Source organism: Diabrotica undecimpunctata, chromosome 8 (assembly GCF_040954645.1).
Source record: "Diabrotica undecimpunctata isolate CICGRU chromosome 8, icDiaUnde3, whole genome shotgun sequence".
Taxonomy (NCBI): Eukaryota; Metazoa; Arthropoda; class Insecta; order Coleoptera; family Chrysomelidae; genus Diabrotica; species Diabrotica undecimpunctata.
The window spans coordinates 78,555,724-78,582,323 of NC_092810.1; the positions used below are offsets into that span (position 1 = coordinate 78,555,724).

The 26,600-nt window shown below is 32.2% G+C and overlaps 1 protein-coding gene across 2 annotated transcripts in view; it reads left to right on the plus strand.

Moving 5' to 3' along the window:
• The window catches only part of Shrm (shroom), a 1,116,164-nt gene that overhangs the window by 895,811 nt on the left and 193,753 nt on the right, over positions 1-26,600 (plus strand). For both annotated transcript variants that reach the window (XM_072540517.1, XM_072540518.1), the window contains exon 13: positions 10,297-10,563. In XM_072540517.1, coding sequence (XP_072396618.1) covers positions 10,297-10,563 — 267 coding nt within the window. The remainder of the gene's footprint in view (positions 1-10,296; positions 10,564-26,600) is intronic.

Below are 26,600 nucleotides of genomic sequence, written 5' to 3' on the forward strand. Positions count from 1 at the left end.
CATGGCCAAGCCATCAGGTTGTTTATAAAAAGTATTATTAAAAGAAAAATAATCTTGTAATAAACACAAGGAAAGTATCTCTATTATTGGTGTGATGACTAAGGGATTAGTTGATTTAGATGTGAGAAGGTCGTGGACTAACTGAATAGTTTCAAGTTTAGGTACAGAAGTAAAGAGATTGCTAACGTCAAATGAAAGCATAGTCATACCTGGTAGGAGATTGATATGATTGAGTTTGGATATTAGTTGGGATGAATTTTTGATGGAAAAAGTGGGAGAAAAAACTGTTATGTCCTTGATTACCCTGAGTATGAATTTAGAAATTATGGCGACAGGGGTGTTGATGAAACTGACTACTGGACGGATTGGAATGCCCTCTTTGTGAATTTTTGGAAGACCATACAGTCTAGGAATTAATGGGTTACTAGGGATTTTGTAATATGGTGCATGAAAATCAGTGAAAAAAGTAGAATATTTCTTTAAAAAGGTCACGTGGAAGTACTATGAAGCCATTATTATTCAAAAAGGTGGAAACTTTATTGATGTATTCAGTGAGATCCAGAATTAGTAGATGTATAACGTTCCTTTCAGAGCGGAAGTAACGTCACACGTCGATCGTCAAGCGTACGTATCCTCATGTGTCAAGGCCACGCCCTCCTCGTGACGTAGGAACGTGCCTAGTGTCTCGAGGCCACGCCCTCGACCAGTGGCGGCGTAGGAACGTGCCTCGTGTCTCTAGGCCACGCTCCTCGGCCAATGGCGGTATAGGAACGTCCCCCCATGTCTGGCTGACCAATGGTGGACGTCCTCGTGACGTCGGAACGTGTCGTCGACCAATGGTAGCATAGCAGCGTCAGTGGTGGGAATAGCAGGCCAATGGTGGCATAGGAACGTCCCCCATGTCTGGCTGACCAATGGTGGACGTCCTCGTGACGTCGGAACCAGGACGTCGACCAATGGCAGCATAGCAGCGTCAGTGGTGGGAATAACAGGACAATGGTGGCATAGGAACATCCCCCCATGTCTGGCTGACCAATGGTGGACGTCCTCGTGACGTCGGAACGAGGACGTCGACCAATGGCAGCATAACAGCGCCAGTGGTGGGAATAGCAACACCCCCAGCGACCAATGACAGCTTAGAATTTTAATAAACATCATAGAAATGGCGGTATAGCGATGAGGGACCAATGGTGACATAGTAACGGCCTCCTCGTGACGTTAGAACGTTTTCCTCGACCAATGATGCCACAGAAACGTGTCCTCGGCCAATGGTGGGCATCCTCGTGACGTTGGAGGCCAATGGTGTGCATCAAAGTCCAATGAGAAAGACGTGCATCGACTAATGGTGGAGTCGTACCACAATAATAACGAAAAGACGCCCCCAGTCCCCCATTCCCCCCGAAAAGACGCCCCCAGTCCCCCACTACTCCCGAAAAGACGCCCCCAAATAATAACGAAGCAACACGTCAACGTAACCAATAAGAACGATGTTCAATCGCTGGTCGGTGACTGCGTTCTATGAATTGACAAAGAGAAGAAGACGAATGATAGACAAAGAGAACAATTTTTCCTTGTACTTTTTTTTTAATTAAAACCTACAACCATTAGCGCAAAACTTCTAAATTTTTTCAATTTATATTTTACGAGTTACCTCGTATATATTTTATCGATTACCATAATAACAAAAATTCGTTTATTTTTCAATTTATACTTTACATGATCAGTTGAAATCTTTATAAAATAGATCTTGCTACTGAGAATAATGACATTATCGGATACGCCGGCTATTAAAAATTTCTCACGCGATCACGATATATAGCCGGAAGCACGTGCATATTCCAATTCTATTATTTAATGTAAGATAAAATATATTCGCATGGAGGCAGGAAATATGTGCACATTCCGTTCTATTTTATAATTAAGCCCGGCATGTGATGCATAAATGAATAGTCTTACGAAATATTGCGCAACATAGTTTTAGCGTGGGAGAGGCAGTTAGATAAAGAGCAGATGCTCTACATATCATCAGTTCAATTCTGATCATCCTTCAGACAAGTTGTGTGTTTTGTGCAGCGTCACCAATTATACAAAGTACCGTTCGGAGAAGTTCTGTGTTTGTGAAGTGCCGGCAATTATATATACAAAAGTAAGTTTTATAATACTTTTATAAACCTTTTTATATCATTTAGAAAATGATATCTTCTTCATCATTATCTTTACTAATTTCCAATTCTTAATAATTTTTCTGATTTATAATTTTATTGAAATTACTTGGTTATATTTTCTGTTCTAAAAAAAATGTTTGTTATTTTTTGTTTCTATGAAAGTTTTGCAAAATAGTATTGCTAGTTAAAACTATTTCATTGTTAAATTAAAAAAATATACATATTATAATAGATAGAATTTTTGTAAAATAATATTGCTAGTCAAAGATATTTCACTGTTAAATTAAGAAATTGCTAGTCAAAGATATTTCACTGTTAAACTAAGAAAATACATATTGTTGCAGACGGACGTAAAAAAGATTAATGCATCCTCTCTGCTTACAGAGGAGAAAATCAAGACAATTAGAAAGCTGAACAGCCTACCCGTAGGAGTACCCCAGAAGATAATTGCGGCAAGAGAAGTCAATACGAAATTTGGGGAATCCATCCTTCTTGAATTAGAAAAGGAGGTGACGTTCTTGCTGCAAAGGGTGGTTGAATTCTACAGGCCGCATTTGGAACATTTCAGCGAGGGAAAGTACAGCTTGGTGTTCCGAGGAAACGTTGCCACTGGAAAGGTGCAGCCAGCCGCCTCGTTTGAAATAATAGAAAATTAGAGGATTAAAAAAAATATTGGTGAGTTTTTCATTTATTGATTTATTGCTTTTTACTTAATCATGAGTAACATTGGTGATCTTAGTAGTGACATTGTACAACATTTAATTAAAGCGCGTGATGTTTTGTTTCGAAATTATACACCGCGAGAAGCGAATATTTGGTTAAATCACATTAAAAGGCATTTGGCTTTGTTTACTAAAGCGATTCGGTGTGGGGACTTGGAATTAGCTAAATTACAGCAACTACAGACAAACGCGGGGCATTTAAAGACAATTAAATCGGAAATTCAAAACATCGTCGGGTTAAATGGGAAGATGTAAATTCCGCATTCAAGAGTAGAATCAGAACAGGTATAATTATTAATCTAGGACACAAAGATTTAATGCAATTTTTCGGGGATTGTTTTAAGTTATTTAGAATTCGAATTAAAAACATTTAAAAAAAATTAAATATGATAAAATGTAATATGACATTATGTGGAGAATTTATTAGAAAATCAAATCAAGGTGATATTAACCAATTTAAATATTTTAATACCAAGAATGAAGCCATAGACGCAGGAACGGACTTGGTTTTATGGTTTCACACAAACATAGTCGATAAATTAATGTCTAAGCTATCGGAATTTGAAGAAACGGGATCAGGGTGGGCTTTGAAAAAAATAGTTTCTTTAGAAGTCAATATAAATAAATATGAAGTGGGAAATGGAGCTTCGTCGTTCATTAGACTACCAGAGCCAATCCAAAAGAAGCGTGCATGTATTAAAATCAAAAACGATGATGAAGCATGCTTTTTTTGGAGCATAGTTTCAGCGATTTATCCAGCTAAATGCAGTTCAGATCGTACATCTTCATATCCACATTATGCGACTGTCTTAAATATCGATGGGCTAGAGACACCTATGACTATAAAGGGTATTTCAAAATTTGAAAAGTTAAATAATATTTCTGTAAACGTGTACGGGTTAGAAATGAATGTTGCTAAAGAGAGAACATTTTACGTAACAACGCCGGTAAGGCTATGCAAAACCAAATTAACTAAACATGTAAATTTATTGATTGTACAAGATAAATATTTTCCAAAATTGAATGACTACGAAGCACCTATGGCTCACGATGAATCTGTAGACATTAAGTATCATTATTGCATGATTAAAGATATGTCTCGACTTATGTCCAGACAGTTAAGTAAGAACCGTAATAAAAAAATTTTATGTGATAGGTGTTTGAATTATTTTAGTAGTTTTGACAGATTAAATGATCATGCAAAATACTGTGAGAAAATTAATGAATGTAAAGTTTCTTTTCCATCATATCAGAATGTTGAATTTAAAAATCATATTTATAAACAAACAACTCCTTTTGTAGTCTATGCCGATTTTGAGTCAATGTTGCACAAAGTTAAAAACAGCCCATTAAAATGCAAAACAATTAAGTATCAGCAGGATAAAGCCTTTAGTGCAGGTTATTACGTAAAATGCTCTTACGATGAATTTCTGTCGTTTTACCGAAGTTACGCAGGTGAAGATTGCATGGAGTGGTTTGCCAAGGAAATGACGTTGTTGGCGGCATTTGTGCAAGGAAAAATTAAAGATATTGTACCTATGAATGTCACACCCAGTTTTAATGCATCTGATTGTCACATTTGCGAAAAAAACGTTTTCAGATAAGGATGTAATTGTTCGTGATCATGACCATTTTACCGACGATTTTCGAGGATTCGCACACCAAGTGTGTAACTTAAATTTCAAAAAACTTTTCGTTGTCCCAATTTTTTTTCATAATCTTAGCGGTTACGATTCGCATATGATGATTAGAGATCTAGCGAAAAATGGTAGTATCAGCTTACTACCAATAAATAAGGAAAAGTATATTTCATTTACAATAAACGATTCTGAATTCAGTATTAGGTTGAGGTTCGTTGATTCACTGAGATTTTTAAATTCATCATTGGACAAGTTGGCTGCCACATTGCAACCTGAGGATTTAAGATATTTAGCTAGCGAATTTCCAAATACCACTCCCGAACAAATGGAATTATTGAAAAGAAAAGGCATATTCCCATACGAATATATTGAGTCTTTCAATAAATTGAATGAAACGCAACTACCATCAATTGATAAATTTTACAGCTCATTATCGGGTGAACACATCTCCAAAAATATGTATCATCATGCTCAGAATGTTTGGCAGTCATTCGGTATTAAAAATATTTTGGAATATAGTATGTTGTACATGAAAACTGATATTATGTTACTGACTTGCATTTTTGAAAATTTTCGACAAAAATGTCGAAGTACATACGGTCTTGATCCTGCATGGTACTATACCATGCCTGGATTTTCTTGGGATGCAATGCTTAAACATACTGGATGTAAACTTGAACTGCTGAATGATATCGATAAAATCATGTTTATTGAGAAAGCTATCCGAGGTGGTATAAGTCAAGTAAGTAAACGGTATTCTGAGGCAAATAACAAATACATTATGATCCATCAAAGCCTAGTAAATATTTGCTATATTTAGATGTCAACAATTTGTATGGTTGGGCAATGTCTCAATTCTTACCATATGGGGGTTTTGAGTGGGTCGATACCAATATTGATGTGTTGTCTATTCCTGATGATGAAGATACAGGATACATACTACAAGTGGATTTGGAATACCCAGAACACTTGCATGACTTACATCGAGATTTACCGTTTTGTTGCGAACATCGTGTGCCACCAAGAAGTAAGCTTCCAAAACTTATGACCACCTTGTACCATAAAAAAGAGTACACTTTGCACTATCGCAATCTAAAACAAGCTCTGAATGCAGGACTCAAACTAACAAAAATCCATAAAGTGTTCAAACAGAGCGTTTGGCTTAAGCCATATATCGATCTTAATACAAAATTGCGAACTGCAGCAACTACAGCATTTGAAAAAGACTTGTACAAGTTAGCCAACAACGCCATATTTGGTAAAACGATGGAAAACATTAGGAAACATCGCATTGTAAAACTTGTATCAAAATGGGATGGAAGATATGGAGCGAAAAATTTGATTGCTAGTCCACGATTTCATAATAGAACAGTGTTTAATGAAAATTTAATGGAAATCGAACTTAACAAAACAGAGCTCATTTTCAACAAACCATTGTACATCGACATGTCAATTTTAGATATATCCAAAGTGTGTATGTACGATTTTCATTATAACTTTATGCTGCCATATATGGGAGTTGAAAATTGTAAGCTAATGTATGGGGACACTGACAGTTTTATCTATGAATTAAAATGTGATGACGTTTACAGAGATGTTATTAAAGCAAATTTATCTAAATTCGATACATCAGACTATTCTGAGAATAATATTTATGGAATACCTCAAGTCAACAAAAAAGTTCTCGGAACGATGAAAGATGAGGCAAACGGTCGCATTATGACTCATTTTGTCGGACTTAGATCTAAAATGTATTCGTTTAAGATTAGTACGACGGATGAGGATCGAAATGTATTGTGGGATAAATACAAGAATAATATGGATGATGCAAATATTGAAAGACTTGCAAATAATTTAGGTGTCACAAAAAAATCTAAGGGTGTAAAATATTCAACGGTAAAAAATGACATTACTTTCGATGATTATGTTAAGTGTTTAAACGAATTTACAACTAAAAGTGTTTCCCAATCAACGTTTCGTTCCTACGCCCATGATCTTTTTACAATAACACAAGAAAAAATTGCATTAAGTCCGTATGACGATAAACGTTACTTGCAACAAAATTCTCATGACACTTTACCTTGGGGTCATTATGCAACCACAATGATTGAGTAAAAACAAAAATTAATAAATGAAAACATAACCAATTTTTTTATAGCTTTATCAATCTCCACAGGAAAATGGACCGGTTATTTTTAAATGAATATGTAGATCGATAATTGTAATTTTGTTAAAAATCAATTTGTAATCATAAGTAGAAAATAAAAACTTTAAAAAATTTACATTGTTTTCCTGTAATTTTAAGTCTCATCTTATCTTTTACAGCGTTGTGAGATATTCAACGTGAAAATAAAAAAGACATGTTCGCATAAATAGCATTTATTTTGATTATTACATAAAATCATTTAGAACTTTAATTTTATAATAATATAAATATTCTCTTAAAGCATGACTTAACAAAGCGTCTGTGGAAATTTCGCAAAACGCAGTTAAAGCTTCAAGTGGTCCATATAAACTGCTTCTGCTGCAAAAGTTTGATTTTATCAAATCGATAACATTTCTATAATAAGCATGAAAGTTTAAATTATCCAATAACGATACGCGATGACACACCAGACTGCTGTTTACTTCTAGGATTTGGTTGACATCACTTTCATCTATATAGTATTCCAAACCATGCTTATCGATAACAAGGAACTTGGTTGAATCGTACACTATTTGTTTAATTTTACAATAGTTTCCACACTGAAACTCGATAGGATTGTATTAAATATTAATTAAATATTTTACACATTTTCTATCATTTTATGTGCAGCATTTTTGTCTTACGTGTTTCTATGTTAGATATTTTATATATTTTCTATCATTATTATCCATGCTTTCTGCCTTACGTATTTCTATGTCAGATATTTTTTATTATTTTATGTACACTAGTGTTTCTATGTTTAAATATTTTATACATTTTCTATCATTATTGTCCATGCTTTCTGCCTTACGTGTTTCTATGTCAGATATTTTAAACATTTTCTATCATTTTATGTACAGTATTGCTGTCTTACGTGTTCCTATGTCAGAAATTTTATACATTTCAAATCATTATTATCTATGCTTTTTACCTTACGTGTTTCTATGTTAGATATTTTACACATTTTCTATAATTTTAAGTACAGCATTTCTGCCTTACGTGTTTCTATGTCATATATTTTCTATCATTTTATGTACAGCATTTCTTTTTTACGTGTTTCTATGTCAGATATTTTATACGTTTCCATCATTTTATATACAGCATTTCTGTCTTACGGGTTTCTGCGTCAGATATTTTATACATTCTCTATCATTATTGTCCATGTTTTCCGCCTTACGTGTTTCTATGTTAGATATTTTACACATTTTTTATCATTATTATCCATGCTTTTTGCCCTACGTGTTTCTATGTCAGATATTGTACACATTTTCTATCATTTATATACAGCATTTCTGTCTTACGTGTTTCTATGTTAGATATTTTATACATTTTCCATCAATATTGTCTATGCTTGCTGCCTTACGTTTCTATTTCAAATATTTTACACATATTCTATTTTATCATTTTATATACAGCATTTCTTTTTTACGTGTTTCTATGTCAGATATTTTATACATTTTCCATCATTTTATATACAGGATTTCTGTCTTACGTAGATATTTTACACATTTTCTATCATTTTATGTACAGCATTTCTGTTTTACGTGTTTATTTGTCAGATATTTTATACATTTTCCATCATTATTGTCCATGCTTTTCGCCATACGTGTTTCTATGTTAGATATTTTACACATTTTCTATCATTTTATGTGCAGCATTTCTGCCTTACGTATTTCTATGTTAGATATTTTATATATTTTCTATCATTATTATCCATGTTTTCTGCCTTACGTGTTTCTATGCCAGATATTGTACACATTTTCTATGATTTATCTACAGCATTTCTGTCTTACGTGTTTCTATGTTAGATATTTTATACATTTTCCATCATTATTGTCTATGCTTTCTGCCTTACGTGTTTCTATGTTAGATATTTAAGACATTTTCTATCATTTTATGTACAGCATTTCGGTCTTACGTGTTTCTATGTCAGATATTTTCTATCATTTTATGTACAGCAGTTATATTTTATACATTTTCTATAATTATTATCCATGCTTTCTGTCTTACGAGTTTCTATTTCGAATATTTTACACATTTTCTATCATTTTATGTACAGCATTTCTTTTTTTTACGTGTTTCTATGTCAGATATTTTATACATTTTCCATCATTTTATGTACAGCATTTCTGTCTTACGTGTGTCTATGTTAGATATTTTATACATTTTTTATCATTATTATCCATGTCTTCTGCCTTGCGTGTTTCTATGTCAGATATTTTATACATTTTCTATAATTGTATGTACAGCATTTCTTTCTTTCGTGTTCCCATGTCAGATATTTTATACATTTTCCATTATTATTGTCGATGCTTTCTCTCTTATGTGTTTCTATGTCAGATATTTTATACATTTTCGATCATTTTATGTACAGCAGTGTTTCTATGTTAGATATTTTATACATTTTCTATCATTATTGTCCATGCTTTTGTCTTACATCTTTCTATATCAGATATTTTATACATTTTTTCTATCATTTAATGTACAGCATTTCTGTCTTAGAGTTACCGTAGCGTATGTTGGTACTCATGTCTTTACTCGATGGCTGAGTTTTTCTTTTATATAACATAATATATTTACTTTCAATTTTCACATCCAAAGTATATACTCTAAAACTATATATACTCTATAACTATATATGCTCTAAAAATGTATTTAGTTTGATTTTTTTTGTTAATATACCTGAAATATCTTAAAGTTGAATATTTGATGGTTCTTTACGGAGTATAAAAAGGATGGTCGACTTTTTCCTGCACGGATTCACGCCTATGTACCTTCACGAAGGGAGTTGTACTTAAACCTATTTGTTGATCGTGAGACGGGACCTGCAAAGTGCGCTGTCAACTAGGGTTAGGTATATACAGTGCATTCCGTATGTTTTATAAACATGATCAGAGAAAATTGTTGCCTGATGGCTATCGAAGAACCGTCTATGACCTTCATATATTCTTACAGAGACCAATGTTCGTTATCCACTTTAAAACAATAAATTACATGCTCGTCGTAGATAAACTATAGTATGCAAATATTTACGCTTTCCTTTCGCCTTTCAGTTAACGTCTCGTGCGTCAAAATCAGATAAATAACAACGAAGATATAAAGTAATGGTCTTTCGGCACGTTAGTTTGTTTGAACATAATTTATGGATGGTAACCATTCGTTGGTTAGTGTTCGTCTGAATTTCATTGTAAAATGGTAATTGCAGATAAAATATAATATGCAACAAATCGAAAATAGTCATATTGGAGATTTATGTATAGTAATGTATGTTCAGTGAAGAGTATTTAACGCATTCGGTACCTCCTCCCCTTTCCAACGAAACCTCACACGTCACGATCCGACGAGTCGTTTTACCCCCACCACAAAAAGCTTCAAAATGACCAGAATGGACCTTGGCGATTTCTTATGGGATTTAACATGGGCAAATACGCCGAACTGTCACAGTCCCTTTACTCGGGAAGTTTGACAAATGTCCATATATTTGCCGTTTAATTCGCAGCTTTTGCTAAAAGATTTAATCTTTTTCTTAAATTTTTTATTTTTTTAAATCTAATTTTATTATCCTTTGAAATTTATTTTTTTAGGAGGAATTAATAAATCGGGTTGAGAAGAAACTTAAAGTGCTTCGTACTGAACAGTTGATAATCAAGGACGACTGTAAGATTAATGATGATTTGGGAGAGGACGTTAAAAATTATATGAACATGGTCGCAAGACCTCATGAAGCTGCCAAATTTCGGTTGCATGTAGAAGAAATCGAAAAAATTACGAATCTGTTACTAAGCCTTTCAAGTAGATTAGCTAAAACCGAAAATATGTTAATGGATATGTCAAAAAATGACCTAGAAAAGGTAAGCACTGCTAAAAGTATCTATTCATAAATAAATAGTCTGCTACACAATAATACGAATAAGTCGTCTACACAAAAATATTCCTGATAATATTGAATTTTCCCTTAAAATATAATGGTATGCTGTCTGTGAAAGTCTGTTAAATTTCTACAACTTTAGCTAAAATAATAAATAAATATAAGGTTGAATGCTCGAATAAATGAACTTTAATCAGATAAAAGGCATATATCGAGCACAGTTTAATTTAATCTTGCCCAAGTACTTTCGATCCCTAGATCTGTCTCCGGCTTCTGCACGTAATGTAGCCTTTCTTAAATAATTTTAAAGTGTTTGTTTGTCCTTTTGTAGTGTAGTGTGAAGTACATTTATATGTTTATGACATTTTGTTATTGTCGGATAGGCCACAATTGAAGAAATGCCCCTGAAGATGATCTAGGGATCGAAAGTACTTGGGCAAGATTAAATTAAACTGTGCTCGATATATGCCTTTTATCTGATCAAAGTTAAAATAATAAATACTGTATAATTGTATCTATGTTGTCCAATATAAGACGGTTTTATATTTTAGTGAATTATGTGATATCTAAATAAGTTTACCTATCCTATAGCTCCGAGATATGACAGTATTTTTTTTGTAAAACATACCCATATCATATCTCATCTTGTTTTTAGTTTTTTAAATCATGATAATCTTCCTGACCAGCTTTTGCTGATAATGATTCCAATGACATCCATGATTCGCTAGAAATCTTTTAAAACGGTAGAATGTAAGTATGTTTTGATTTTAATGTTAGACTCTATATTCGGAATGCTGTATTGTATTGCTGTATACAGCTGTATTGCTGTATTGTGATATTCAATCTATCCATAGGGTTCTTCCTTACCAAGAAGAATCTGTATATCAAATTTCAATACGCTACTACTTTTCTTCACGACTTATCATACATATAAGACAGACATACGAGCACACAACGGTAAAAATAAAAAAAAGACAATACTTACTTACAATTGGTTTTATTCTAACTGGATCACCAGTTTCAGACTCTACTACAATTTTATCCCATTTTAAAGTCTAATGAAAGGTTACTTAACTAATAAACTAATAACAATATAAAGAGAATGGGTTTAGGTAGGTATAATATTAAGTGGATTGTGTATAAATAAATTATATATATATATATATATACATATATACATATATACATATATACATATATACATATATACATATATACATATATACATATATACATATATACATATATACATATATACATATATACATATATACATATATACATATATACATATATACATATATACATATATACATATATACAGATATACATATATACATCCCGGTATCATTTTGAGCTCTTTTCACGTTGCAGTAAATTAGCATCATCAAGAAATGCTATCATTTTCTATTTATAAGTCGTGTATGTTCGTTTAGTGCACCTTTGTATGCTTGACACCGTTGTCTGTTTTTCGATAATCCGATTTTTTTATATATTAAATTTTTAACATCAAACCATCATTTTAACCTCGGGAGATAAAATTACTGTATTTGGTATCATTTTAAAGCCAATAGATGTTGCCAGTGTTAATACTTAAAATAATATTTGAAAATATAAAAATATCGATCGGTTTGGGTCAAGTTCAAATAAAGACATTGAAACTACCTGACGGCCGGCTGGTTTCAGCCGGCTGGGGTCAACCAACAGGTTTTTTATATCAACGTTCAGTTGTTATATTTATTCAATTTAGATATTTTTTCCCAGAGAGTTGTGTAGGGGAATATTTTACATATTTCAATTTCCAAGCTGTTTAATAGAAGCTATCAGTGAATAGTTTAAGATAAATATTAGGTTTTTATGGGATTAAGTCAAAAATATTGATTGCGATTGTGATGAGAATCACATTTTTTATTATTTAATGTTTGACATTTTGATTTCCATTCAGGAAATCGTTCTAAAAAAACGTTTTTTGTACAAAATGTGTATACACATTTTGACATAATTTGTGCAATAAACAAGGTTAAATATTGGAAATCGTATCGTTAAATATTAGTTAATTAATGTAATTCTCTAAAAATAAAAATCTCAATATCGACCAATAATTGTGGCTTAATCACATAAAAAAATAATATTTGACTTTGACCATGCCATCAGAAAGGAACCTCGCTAAATAGTTTAAAAAAATATACAGAAATTTAAATTCTAAATAGTATGAGGGGTTGCCGGCGAAAAATTCGTAAAGACGTACAGTTGATTTTGCTTTGTTTTTTTAAACAATCTTAAAAGGCAAAAAAAATATTTTTTTCCTTATAAAACGTTTTGTATACATTCTAAAGAAAAATAATTCAAATAAAAGTTGTAAACCATTAAAAAGTTTTTTATGAAGAGAAATACCAAATTTAAATACATAAATAATTGAGATAATTCCAAAAAACCGTAAACTCTAAGATATTATGTTTGTAGTAATTTATAAATGTTAATAACTTTGTTTTTTGACTAACGACAGGTAATATAGCTACTTGAAATTATGGCCATTGATGAGTTATTAACGTGTGCTAAATATCAAGCAGATCAAAAAATATTTTACAATTTATTCAATTTGTTTATCACAGAAAGAGATTATTTAAACAACTGTACTTGTCCAAACAGTATGACTTTACAAGTATTTTGTAACTTGCAATCGATTCTTTGCGCTTTCAGTTTTAGAGTATATTAAAAAAACTTAAACATATTATTAAATTTTTTATTAAAAACCAGTTTGAATAGGGGGCTTTTTAGTTTTTAGACCACTTCACGTTTTTTTAGTTTCTTTGACAAGTGAGGATTGTTTATTCGGTTATTTCTTAATATGAGCTATGAGCAATTGTCTAGTCAAGTCAACACTTCCTGTTCCTGTATAAGTAAAATTGTTTTTTAATGTGCTTCATTGAAGCACATTAGATATATTACAGTTTTGCCATTACATTCTTCAGAGTATGTTTTAACTTTTTTAACTTTTCTATCGGCCTTTCTACTAGCCATGCTTCTTCTTAAAATGTTGTAACATCTTGTACACATTCTTCTCTTTGTATTATCTACATCGCTTTGCCTGACATGGTATTTTTGGGTGTAACTGGTCGTGAGGGTTACAACATTTCTTTATTTGCAAATGCCTTCGCGAACTCCAGTCTGAACCCAAGGATAGGTTGTCGCTTTTTTTACGTTGTCTATTATTTGGCAACTAAGCATTGACTACTGCGGTATTAAATATTGATTCCACCGCTACCTTCCGATACCATTTCAGAATTTTGCGTATTGTGCTTTGGTAAGAAGCCACTTGTACACTAAAATCAACACTCTTTTTCACCAAGTTATAATCGAGAATAGTTTGTGGTTTTAGTACTTGTGTATAATTTTTCTTTTCATTTGATTAAACCAAGATACAACTATTATGTTTAAATGTTGTAAGGATTAAAACTGGTCTTTTGTTGACCCATTTTATCACTTGTAAAATCAATAATGGGGTTAAGTTTCATCGTGAGTAACTGGTTGCAACTTTTTTAATCGAGATTTTGGTTTCACATGTTTTTATAGTAAAAAATCTGCACATGAATAATTCGTTTCTTGAACAATGATTTCAATTCATCGATCAATATTCTAAAATAAGGTGTTATTACGTCGTCCGGAATATTATAAACTGGTTCTTTTTCACAAAGCATTGGAAATGTGGTTTACATTCTATATTTAGAAAAATCTTTTACTGCAACTCTTGTTCGACCTAAACTAAATTAATACACAAAACAAATTAATCTTTTTTTTTTATAGAAATGCAGATTCCTTTCGGATTTTAATCAGTGCGGCATGAGTCACTGGTGTCTCGTATATCCGGACCTCTTATCGCATTACAAACATAATTCTCAATTAGCAGTGCGGTACAAGATACATTTAGGTCGTATAATCTTAAAGCCGTAATAAGACCATAAGACCGTATGTTATAAATAATTATATCCCTATAAGAATTATCTTGAAAGATGAAAAAAATACAATAAAAAAGTGCAATATTAAGTGTTATTTAAAAAATGGTAAGTCATTCACCTGCGTACAGTTAAAAACAAAAGTTTTCAGTGTTCTATTGCTTGATTATTATTATCTGGTATTCTGAAAATGTTGACATTTTTTCCTGGTCTGATCTTCCTCAACTAACGTCATCTTTCTTAATTGGTGGGTTGTGTTGTTCAGGTCTCTTTAAGTGTTTTTGTTGCTATTCATACTGAATGATCTTCTTTAGACAATGTACTAATGTAGTGTTCAAATGTGGCATTGCGTGCATCATGTAGGGCTGATCTTAATTGTCTGATTAGTCGATTATATTTGTGTTCGTCATTAAGATTTCGGCTTCTTGGTCATCTACCTCTTGCTCTTCATTTTTCGACTATTAGTTGTATAATATAATACGGAGTGTTATTTGTGTTTTCTTGATTTGGAATTGTTAATCGTGTAGCTCCATATGAAATAGTAGAAGATGAAAACGACAGCATATTCATCCATAAAAAAGTAAACGCGATAAAGATATCTGAAACAACTGTTTTATGTTATAAGATAGTCCGAAATTGCCAAAACAGGTGAACAGGGCACTATAAAGAGGAAGTAGAATTAGCTTTGAAACAGCTTGATTGGGGAAAAGAAGTAAGCTTAGACCAAATACCAGCAGACATTATTCAACTGAGGAAAAAAATTAAATGGATAACAATATTCACCCCATTTACAGAAAAGGCGGTGACCCGCAAAAATTTTAAGAACTTTTTTAATAGCCTCCAGTCAACAATTTCCTAATCATGTTTAAAAAACGTACGGAATGCACTGTATATACTAACCCAAGTCGTCAACATACTTGTTGTTGCAGTTATGTATTACGATCAACTTAAAGGTTATGCACGACTCCCCTTGTATAGGTACACATGCATGCACCCGTGCGGGAGAAAAAAGATTTGTCATACCGTTACATTATGTCACATTTTAACGTTGAATATTTTATGGTCCCCTTTGGGTTATAAAACGAATGATCGACTTTTTCTCGCACAGATCCCGCCTATGTAACTTTACAAAGCGAGTCGTTTGCTTCATCTATCAGCTATCATATAACTTTACGCTAATATTTCACGTTCTATATATATATACATATATATCTACGGCATAAAGTAAACTCCGCCCATGTTAAAATTAAGGTTCAAGTGAGCTCCGCGGTGAAGTGGACACCGATATACGGAGCTCACTTGACCATTCCATAATATTGGCTGTGTCGATTCGTTAACATGTATAGTTTCATAATTTTTAAAAATTTTGTAGAGTCCATAAGTACCCCTGTATCATAAATGTATATCGCTTAGTTCACTTGTATATATTATAGGGGTCGTTCAGGTCTTTTTCACTGTATATTGGAACCATAAGTATATCGGTTTAAGTAAGCTCTGATAGTTTGGCAACTATGCGATTAAGCCGTATATTTTCAGCGTATATTCTAAACGGTTCATACGGACTCCTTAGTCCTTATTTTTGTTATCATTCATACGCATTACAGTATGTAATAGATATATCTACTACCAAATACCTGTTTTTGGTAGGTACGTGCTTTTCTAAAAATAGCTTTATGGATACAAAAGGATTTCGTTACCAAGTTGGATGTTTTTTTCATATGCGGAACTTCCCTAATGCATTTTGTTAACGTCAGTATGTCGTTATACGTTTTATTTAAGAATCCGATTAATATGAACTTGATTTATTTCATCCATCTATTGTTTTACGATATCTTGTAGCTTCTTTATTATTTTATTTCTGGTTTTGTTTGTATACTACATTATAATTCTGGATAGGTTATCTTAAAATAAATATTTAAGTGCTAAAATAGATATTTTTGTGTAAAAATGGATAGTAGTCCGCAAAAAATGAAAGAATGCTTAATTTATCTAGCCAGAATATATCACTTTACCAATATTACATACTTCTGAATGGTAAGGTAATTTAGGGGTAATATCTAATCAATATAAGTGGAGTTAGTGTCCAATTTGCAATGATTTTTATAAGCAATAGCTTACTGACTGTACTCTACATGTTCAGTTTAAATAATTAAACCTTGTCCCTTCAGAAAAGAGCAATTTAAATGGCAAAGTCAACTAAGAAGGTGGGAAGAATCTTTTACCACCCCACATTCACACAAGTTAACCGGTGTTTGCAGGCAAGAGTCCTCCCGAGGGTTCAGATGGCGAGGATTAGCTTACACACGTGTTGATCTGGCCAGTTTTTTCTCGATTTTAGTCACAAAATGGGCTTGTATTCGTGGAGTACATGTTGCGAATCTAGATTTTGTTTCTTTCGTTCCTTAGCTACTTATCTTCGAATATTAGGTGTCTTGGTAGCTACGATATTGTAGAGCTTATGTATGGATGTGAGTCTTAATATCCGCTGAATTTGGATGACTAATTTATAGCTAAATCTACGAGTTAAGCATGTGTTGGTGTCATTCATACTGGCAAGGTATATTCGGCAGCAGAAGCATAGAATGCAAGCGTTTACGTTTTAAGGGTGAAAGGATGTGCTTCTCATTTTTAGCATAGAATGCAAGCATAGAATGCAAGCGTTTACGTTTTAAGGGTGGAAGGATGTGCTTCTCATTTTTAGCTGACAAGTTTGCGGAGAATAATACTTCTGGTCCTCAGTGTGCCTTTTAGTTTTAAACAAAGTTCTGTGAATGACTAAGTGTAATACAAACTATCTTCAAGATATTTATAGCAAGTCCAGAGTATAAGGATTTCATGACACTATTGGATGTTTAGATTTGTGAAAACGTCTGTGTTGGGGACATTAAAGTAGCACACCTGAGTTTTTCCGGGGTTTGGCTTAAAATGATTTATAGTCTATTTTTATTGTGTTTAACGCATGATTTAGATTTTTCTCCACTTCAGCAACAAAAGTTTTTGGTTGTGCAATAATAGATGTGTCGTATACATAATAAAAGTCCTAGTATTTACTGGTATGGGTTGATGGTTTGTGTACATTTTATACAGTGTAGGTGCCATTGCGCTACCCCAAAGGAGACCGTTCTTCTGCGTTCTCCATCTGCTATTCTTACCATTGAGAAATACCAAAAATCTTCTGTTGTGTAGGCATACGCTAGTAAAACAAGTAAGTTTATTACCTAAGGAGATATCATATAGATTTTGAAAAAATGCCCTCTTATTTAAGGTGTCGTAAGCTGCAAATTGCTGCTTAGATTGACAAATACCACTCCTCATAACTGATATCTTTCGTACCCATCTTTGCTGTGTTGGGCAAGATTTAGTATTTGTGACGTACATCATCTTCCCTGTCTGTAGCAACTTTTGTCTTTTAATTTGAGTTTTTCTTCTGTTTTACCTCTTGAGTATTTTGTAAAGCAAAATAAATATATTGACCAATAGCTTTTGTGGTCGTTGGAGTTTTTGCCAGGTTTAAGCAAGGCAACAACTTTGTCTTTGCTTTGTTTGTCTGCAGACTTTGGATATCAGTAACTGTTGTATTTTTGGTCCAAATTTTATAATAAGCTTTGTGCTCAGATCTTCAGTCAGTGCCGTACTATTCTTTATTATATACATAGATAGTGGATCCAAGCTCAATATCGTTAAAAGGTTCCTTCAGCTGACTGGTTTTGTCCTCTCTCATTTTAAGTTTTTCTTTGCTTCTTTGACGGCAGAGATAGCACTTTCACATTTATTATGTGATTTTCAGCGATCAGCTTAATACCAAATACACTATTTTTTGCCCTCTATGTATTTTCTGCACTAGAAATACGTCACATTTGTGCTAAGCGCATATGTCTGATAAGGTTAAGTAAAGTAAAGTGTCTTTATCTCTAGATATGCCCTTAATATTTATAGACATAATTAGAATAATCGATCCTAAAAAGGACCGATTTGACAAAAATCATATTGAACGGGTGATTCTGATTAGCCGATTAATTAATTATTTATTAACCAGGGTACAACTGATTACGGTGGTCTTATTTGTACTCAAATTTTCGTAAAGGCTTCTCTTTTGAACCCCATAAGAAATGGCTAATTAACTTTTCATTAAAAATAATTTTACATACTCGATTATCAGATTTGTATAGTAATAACTATAGTTAATATGGAATCTCTTTGTGAAAAGTAAATGAGTTTGTAATATCGGTTACAACTCATATATGAATTATAACGACATAAACGGTTAAAATAAGTGCACAGAATTTTAACTAAATATATCGGCGCCATTGTTCAGGAGATGGATTTATCCCAGAGATTAAAGGTTACATGTATATTCCAGGTTCTATTTACGTATTTGCATTACTAAAAAAGTATATTTAAAATAAAGGCCTTAAGATTTCTTTAGATTCTATGGAAATTAGAATCTATGGAAATTAGCAAATTAAAAAATACAGACATAATTCTGAATGACCAAATTGAGACAAACAGTTGTCTCAAGTATTGTTTATATTGTAAAGGTCATCGTCATAGTATAGTCAGAACGCAACAAGGTTCTATTGGGTTTTCTGCTTTTTGTCTCCTCATTTCTATTGAAAACTTAGCCACGTAAATAACGTTTTAAAAATATATGTCAATATTTCTGAAGTGCCTTTCCTAAGATAACTTTTATTAAGCCTAGTTCGTTTGACTACATGTAATGGCTTTGATAGTTCCCAACAGATAAGTATTGATTGATTGTAGGTTGGATAGCAGTTGGTTGTACAGGCATGTGTTGATAAATATGATGGGTCGGTAGGTAGTCCCATTATTCCTAAATCTGACCATATGTTACCTCCCCTGTTGATTCGTGGACGTCCTAAGGGCATTTTTTCTCTCGGGGAATTCTCCCAGTTTAACTTGGCAATGCAGTTATTAGAAAGCCTTTGGATATAGCCAGCGTAACTTTGGCGTTGAGATTTAGTCTCTTGTATGACGTTGCTATCTTTATATATCTGTTAGACCTTGGCATTAGTTCCGGTTCGGTATTGGTTAGTATTCGGACCTTTGTAAGTTGGAAAACATTTCTGATAACTTTTCTAGTAATCCTGATCTAATTAATACCTAAGTTTTACTTACATTGTTTTGTCAGCGTTCTCGTCACATTTTCAGTCAATAGTTGAATCACTTTTTTATATATCCTGATTTTAGGGATTTGTATTAGACTTCTGGATTTAAAAGTGTTATGTGGGTTATATTTACATTAGTTAGTTACCTGAATATTCCATTTTATTTCTTATGTGACAGCGTTATCTACGATACCTAAAACGCTGCAATCTTTCAAAATTATATGGGTTTATTGTTACGTTATGCCCTACTCTACGTCCTCTCTCTTGTATGTTAAAGAAAATTTATTTAGTTTTCTCATTACTTACTATCAGACCGTTTTTTACTGCTAATAGCATTATTTTATAGCATTCTAATATTTAATCTATGGATTAAATCTGGATAGTAAATATTTTTCACTTTCTCGGAGAAATAATATTCTAACATACAAAATGCTTTTAAATTGCTAAAACCTTTCTTGCATATTATATTTACTTATGAGGGACAGCAGCAATATCAGTACCATAATAAGGCGTATAGTCCTGGACTGGCTAATCGTTGGATAATTGGAAGCATGAGTGTAGCAGTTTTAATGTTTTCGGGACTGCTACCTGGTATCGGGGAGCAGAGATATCAGTACCAAGTTAGTGCATATAGGAATTGTTAATTGAACTTTATTATTATTAAACAGCACTATATTTCCTAGTAAAATCGTCATGACTTTACAGTTATACAAATTTTCGAACGTTGGTTATGGAAACATCATATATATATATACATTGGATTCCCTAGATCGACATTCAGCAAAATCCTTTTAGCTTAGAAGCTTTAAGCCTTTGAATTTTGGATATACCGGAGAATGTTGAGAATTCCATGGACTGCCAGGGTCACCAATGAGGAAGTGCTGAGAAGGATGGGTCGAGACAAAAAATTGTTGAGAACAATAAAAGTACGCAGGACTGCATACCTGGGACACATACTAAGGAATATAAAGTCTTCTGCAGGCCATCATGCAGGGTAGAGTCGATGGCAAAAAGGGAATACTTAGAAAGAGAAAGTCATGGCCGCGAAATATTCGTGACTGGACAAACATGACTGTAGACGAATTATTTCACGTTGCAAAAGACAGAGATACTTTTAGAAATGTGGTCGCTAACCTCCGTTAATGGGGACGGCATAGGAAGAAGAAGAATGATACACTAAACAAAAAAAAAACAGAGATGAAGATAGGCGCCAAGAAACTCTGTGTTATAAAACAGTTGAATAAAATACAGATTCTCGATTCAAATATTCAAAAATTTAATGAACAGCATACTAAAATAGAAATAACGTCTATTTAAAATGCAATTCATTAATGGTTCAAGGTACAAAGCAGTCCTAGCATCTGCTAATGATATTGATCTTATAAGAAACTCTCTCCCGTCCGCAAACGACATCTTCAACAAAGTGAAGAGAGCACGAAAAATGTTTCACTTAAAATCAACAAAATAAAAACCAAATACAAGCGAATCAACAGAAGAAAGAAATTCAATACATTTAGATAAAATATTAAAGTCAACAATTATAATTTCGAAAGTATGGAACACTTTAAATATCTTAGATTAATAATCACGGTTAATAATAATGTCACTAAAGAAATACAAAGCATAATTCACTTCAGACCTATTTTAAAACATGAATGTTTTTTAAAACAATCAGACCGAACACATTATATTATGTAATAATTGTAATAGATATGTTGGCTAGAATCAAATTACCATAAAGTCACCGAAATATTTTATCTGAGTAATGACTCACTACTGATTGCTACGTTACGTTATACGATACATTTATAGTTAAAAGCGAAATTATTAGGTGTTATGCCATGTATAATATATGTGTATCTATAAAGTATTATAGTAAGATATTGTCTTACTATAAAATATATAAATATATACTTATTGTAAAATATATACTTATTGTAAAATCGAAATATTGAAATTAGACAGTAAACAATTATAATTTTAAGATTGATTTATAAATTATTATAATTTAAATTTTACTACTTTGTGAAACAAATATTGTACATCAAAAAACGTAGCAATCGAAACATCGGAACGTACATTTATATATTAAATTTTTCAGTGTCAATGCATTAAAAAAATACTAATAAATAAAAATGGACACTTGCATTTTCCAAGCTTATAACAGACACTAACTTAAGTTTAAAAATAATTAAAGCAAGTAATATAAATTACCAACATAAAATATTGAAATACATTAACCAAGTGTTTGTGAAATTTCGGGATGACTAAAATGATTGATATTTAAATAAATTTCAAGTTCCAAAACGTACCTGCTGTAAAATTTAAAAATCTACGACTAATCAAATTATTGGCAACATCGGAGGAGTTTAGTTGTGTACGCAAAGAAATGTATACGGATCCCAAAAGTGTTTCAACCTATTACGGAGTCCACTTAATCCGACGTGTTGGTCGGAGTCCACATACAGCGCTACCCAGATAATAATATACACGGTGTATATTCGCCTGGAGTTAGTATAATACCGTTTTAGTACGGGGCCCACATTAACCGCTAGATCTATATATATATATATATATATATATATATATATATATATATATATCTATATATATATATATATATATATATATATATATCTATATATATATATATATATATATATATATATATATATATATATATATATATATATATATATATATATATATATATACTGAAAAAGCGATAAACGCTTGTCATCAACGCTGATCAAATAGAATACAAAACTCAAATATTTGGGTGTGCAGCGGAAGATAGGACAAAGAAGTACTCTTTTTAGTAAACCAAGCTTTCGCAAATCTTTATTTGCATCACCAGGGTGCTACAATAAACAAAATTAGTACAAAATACAGAAAAGAATTATTTTGCATCTTACACTAATTGAGGTTAGTTGTCGTGATGTTTATTAAATGAAATGAGCAACTCATTTGACCCCTACAAATGATGGCGAAAACTATCCAAAATTGTTTTAAAAAAAAACGTTCTTTAACAAATACATATTTAAAATACTTTAAAACACATATACATGAACACTTAAATAAAATTATGTTAAAATAATTACAGAACATGTCATAATATAAAATTTAGGTTATAAACATTCTTATCAGAAACAAAAGAATAGGTTGTAAATTCGTTACTGCCAACTTAAAACGATAGAACGTTAGATCTTAATGATAACAATGTAAAGGTAATAGTATACCTGATAGACGCTGAACTTCTTGAAACAGAAAAGGTAAAAAGACTTATTTTAGAAGAAGTAGGAGAGGTATTGTATATCTCATATATAATGAAACTTATATTGTTGATGATGAATTGTCTGCATTAGTAGATTCGTGTTTATCCAAAGTTAACAATAATGAATATAGGTTGCTTAAATTATTGGTATCTGTCTTTTTGTTAATAGTTTCTTTTTCTTGAAAAATGAAAGCCATCTCGAGAAACAATCTTTTTAAATAATTGCTCTCCGTGGATAGGATTTTTACATTTGGAAAATCGAAAGAGTGCCCTGTTGTGTTAGCATGTGTGGCTAGAGAACATCTATCAGGGTGTAACCTAATGTCACTCTTGTGAAGAGTCAAGCGGCTAGAAACTTTTTGGGAGGTGTGACCTATATAAGAACCTTTACAGCCCAAACAATTAAGTTTGTAGACAACATCACTTTTATCTAAGTTTGGTACTTTATCTTTTTTTTTTTTTTTTTTTTTTTTTGGCTTAGACTTATCGTCATACAGCCAGACACAAAAGGACTGAGACAGTCATCATTATAATTTTTACCTAAATGCCCTATCAAAATAAAAGATTATTACATCGATATTAGGAGAACAGGGACACACTCTTCTCGCCTAGGGACCTATCAAGGCATTTATTTATATAAGACACAACAACACTAGGTCACGGGGAGGAGGAAGTTATACAAATGGTTTAAGACAAAGGTAACAAGATTAACTAAATAATTTTTAGAGAATTATAATGATAATTTGCTGTCTTTTAAAAATTTAATTAAGGAGTTGTAAATATCTACAGAGCCAAGTGATAATAAATATAGTATATTCCAAGGAGCTGCTATTTTATATTTTAATAAATCATTTATAAGTTTGGATGAGAAGACTCTGTTTTTAGAACAACCAAAAAATATATGATCTAAATCACTTTCCTCTCCACAATGCTCACATTTGTCATCATCAAAAACCTTTATTTTAAATAAGTGCTTTGGATAACATGCGTGTCCGAAACGTATTCTAATAATGGAGGTTATGTGCCTCCTGGAAGCTCTAAAAGACTTGTACCAAGGAAATTTGGGAATATCTGGCTGAATTATCGAGTATCTATTTTGGTTCACAAAAGAGTATTCCTTCCACTGGTAGCTCCACTCTCGAAGTAATGTTAACTTGCAAGAAACAATACTGTCAGAAAGCGTTACTTTATGTAGACTACCAGTATCGGTTAAAATGCTTTCTTTGGCTAATAAGTCGACATATTCATTATGTTCAAATCCTGCATGTGCTTTAATCCAGAGAAAATGTACATTGATTCCTTTAGTTAAAAGAGTTTGAATAATATGTTTAATTCTATAAATGTATGGGCAGTCTTGTAAGTTAGGTGGTCCATATTTACCAATGGATTTTAACACTGCTAAGGAGTCCGACAAAATTAGAATATGGGCAAACTCAACTTCAGCTACATATAATAAAGCTTCATATATTGCAATAGCCTCTGCTGTATAAATCGAAGTTTCCGGGTTCAGTTTGAATTTCTTTTCTATATGTTCCGATGGTATAAAAAAAGCGCATCCGGTTCCATCTGGAGATTTAGACGCATCTGTATATAGAGCTATTGCCTCTTTATATTTGCTTGTTATAGATAGAACAATATTTTTATTTAAATATATATTTTCACTATAATTTGGTACAATAATATCTGTATGTAAAAAGAAAGAAGAGTAATTTTTGAATATGTAGTTCGTTCTATCTATATTTTTTAAAAGTGCTATATTTTGATTATACGCTTCACAAAGTAAGGGAGATTTCTTTTTTTGCCAATATTTATTTGTCAGGTCATGGCAATTCAAAGTGACTATCTTTTCGTATAGAGATGAGTTCAGTATGTATACTTTCATTAAATATTTTTTGGACAAAAACCTTCGTCTTATATTTAAAGGAGGTTCTAAGGCTTCCAAATATAAAGCTTGTACTGGAGTGGATCTCATGGCTCCTAAACATATTCGTAAGGCTGAGTTCTGTAAAACGTTGATTTTATTTAGTAGTACATTACTTGCTGATCCATACAAAACACTTCCGTAATCCAAAATAGATCGTATGTAAGCTTTGTAAAATAATAAACTTACTTCAACATCCGATCCCCACCAAGTTTTATTAATTGATTTAAGAAAGTTTAATCCCTTATTGCATCTGTTCAACATGTCATCAATATGTAACTTCCAGGTCAATTTCTGGTCGAGTATCATTCCCAGATATTTAATTGTGTTTTTAAGGGAAAATTGGTGCCCACCTAAATTGATTGTACTAGCATTAGGAAAGTTATGTCTGGTAAATAAACAAACTTGTGATTTACTGCAGGATAATTCGAAACCATTTTCTATAAACCATTTTTTATGGAATCCGTACACTTCATTCAGGTTTTCAATAGATTGCTGATATTTTTTGTGTTCTGTATACAAACAGAAATCGTCAGCATATTGTACAATATTAAATGCAATATTAGTAATAGTGATGTTGTGTAGATCTGCTGTGTAAATGTTAAACAAAATAGGACTCAAAACGGAGCCCTGAGGTAATCCTTTGTTATTAAGTCTAGGTCCTATAAGAGTATGATTGTCTTTTAAATAAATTATCCTATTTGTGTACAAGTTCACAACGTTAGAAGCAAACTGCGCTGGAATATGAAAAAATTTAATCATTTTTTCTTGGAGAATTGTAAGAGATACCGAGTCGTAAGCACCTTCGATGTCTAAAAATAAAGCAGGTACATAACTGTTCCTGGAAAAACTATTCTGAATGTCTACAACAAGTGTTGTTAAGGAATCTAAGGTTCCATAACCTTTCTTAAAGCCATGTTGGTTAGCGGGTAAGAGACTTTGATCCCTTAGCCACCAATCTAACCTAATTTTAATCATCCGTTCAAGAGTCTTCAATATACATGATAATAATGATATAGGTCGGTAAGCTTCAGCTAATTTAGGGTTTTTTCCCGGTTTGGGAATAGGGACAACTATAATACGCTTAAAATCGATTATGCCTTTACCCTCAAAAATTATCTGGTTAAATATATTTAAAAGTAATTCTTTTGCGTTATCTGGCAAATTTTGTATCATAGGATATTTGACTGCATCATAACCTGGTGAGGTACTAACACGATTATCAAGGGCAAACTCTAATTCAGCTCTTGAAAAAGGTGTTAAGAGAAAATGATTCTGATCAGATGAGAGAGTTTCAGATGGTATTACATCTATCTGATTATTTACGTAAGGTGGAGCTATTTTATCAAAAAAGTCGTCTACCCATGTGTTACTTAGAGGCAGTGGAAAGTTAACTTTTTTCCTGTTCATTTTCCTTGCTTGGTTCCAAATAAGACTGGATGGAGTTTGTTTATTTAATTTTGAACACCATTCAACCCAACTTTGTTTGGCCTTTAATTTCAGGAATTTTTTGACACGAGCATTCAGTTCTTTGCATTTACAAAAATTTTCAAGAGAAGGATTTTTTTTGTAGTTTACTAATGCTTTCTTTCTTTCCGCAACGGATTCATCACATTCCGAATCCCACCACGGAGCGGGAGTACGTTTACATTTAAATGATTTATATTGACAAATTGATTGTTTAGAAGCTTCATTAATACAGTCAATAAGGAAATTATATTTTTCTTGCGTGTCTGAGTAGGCGTG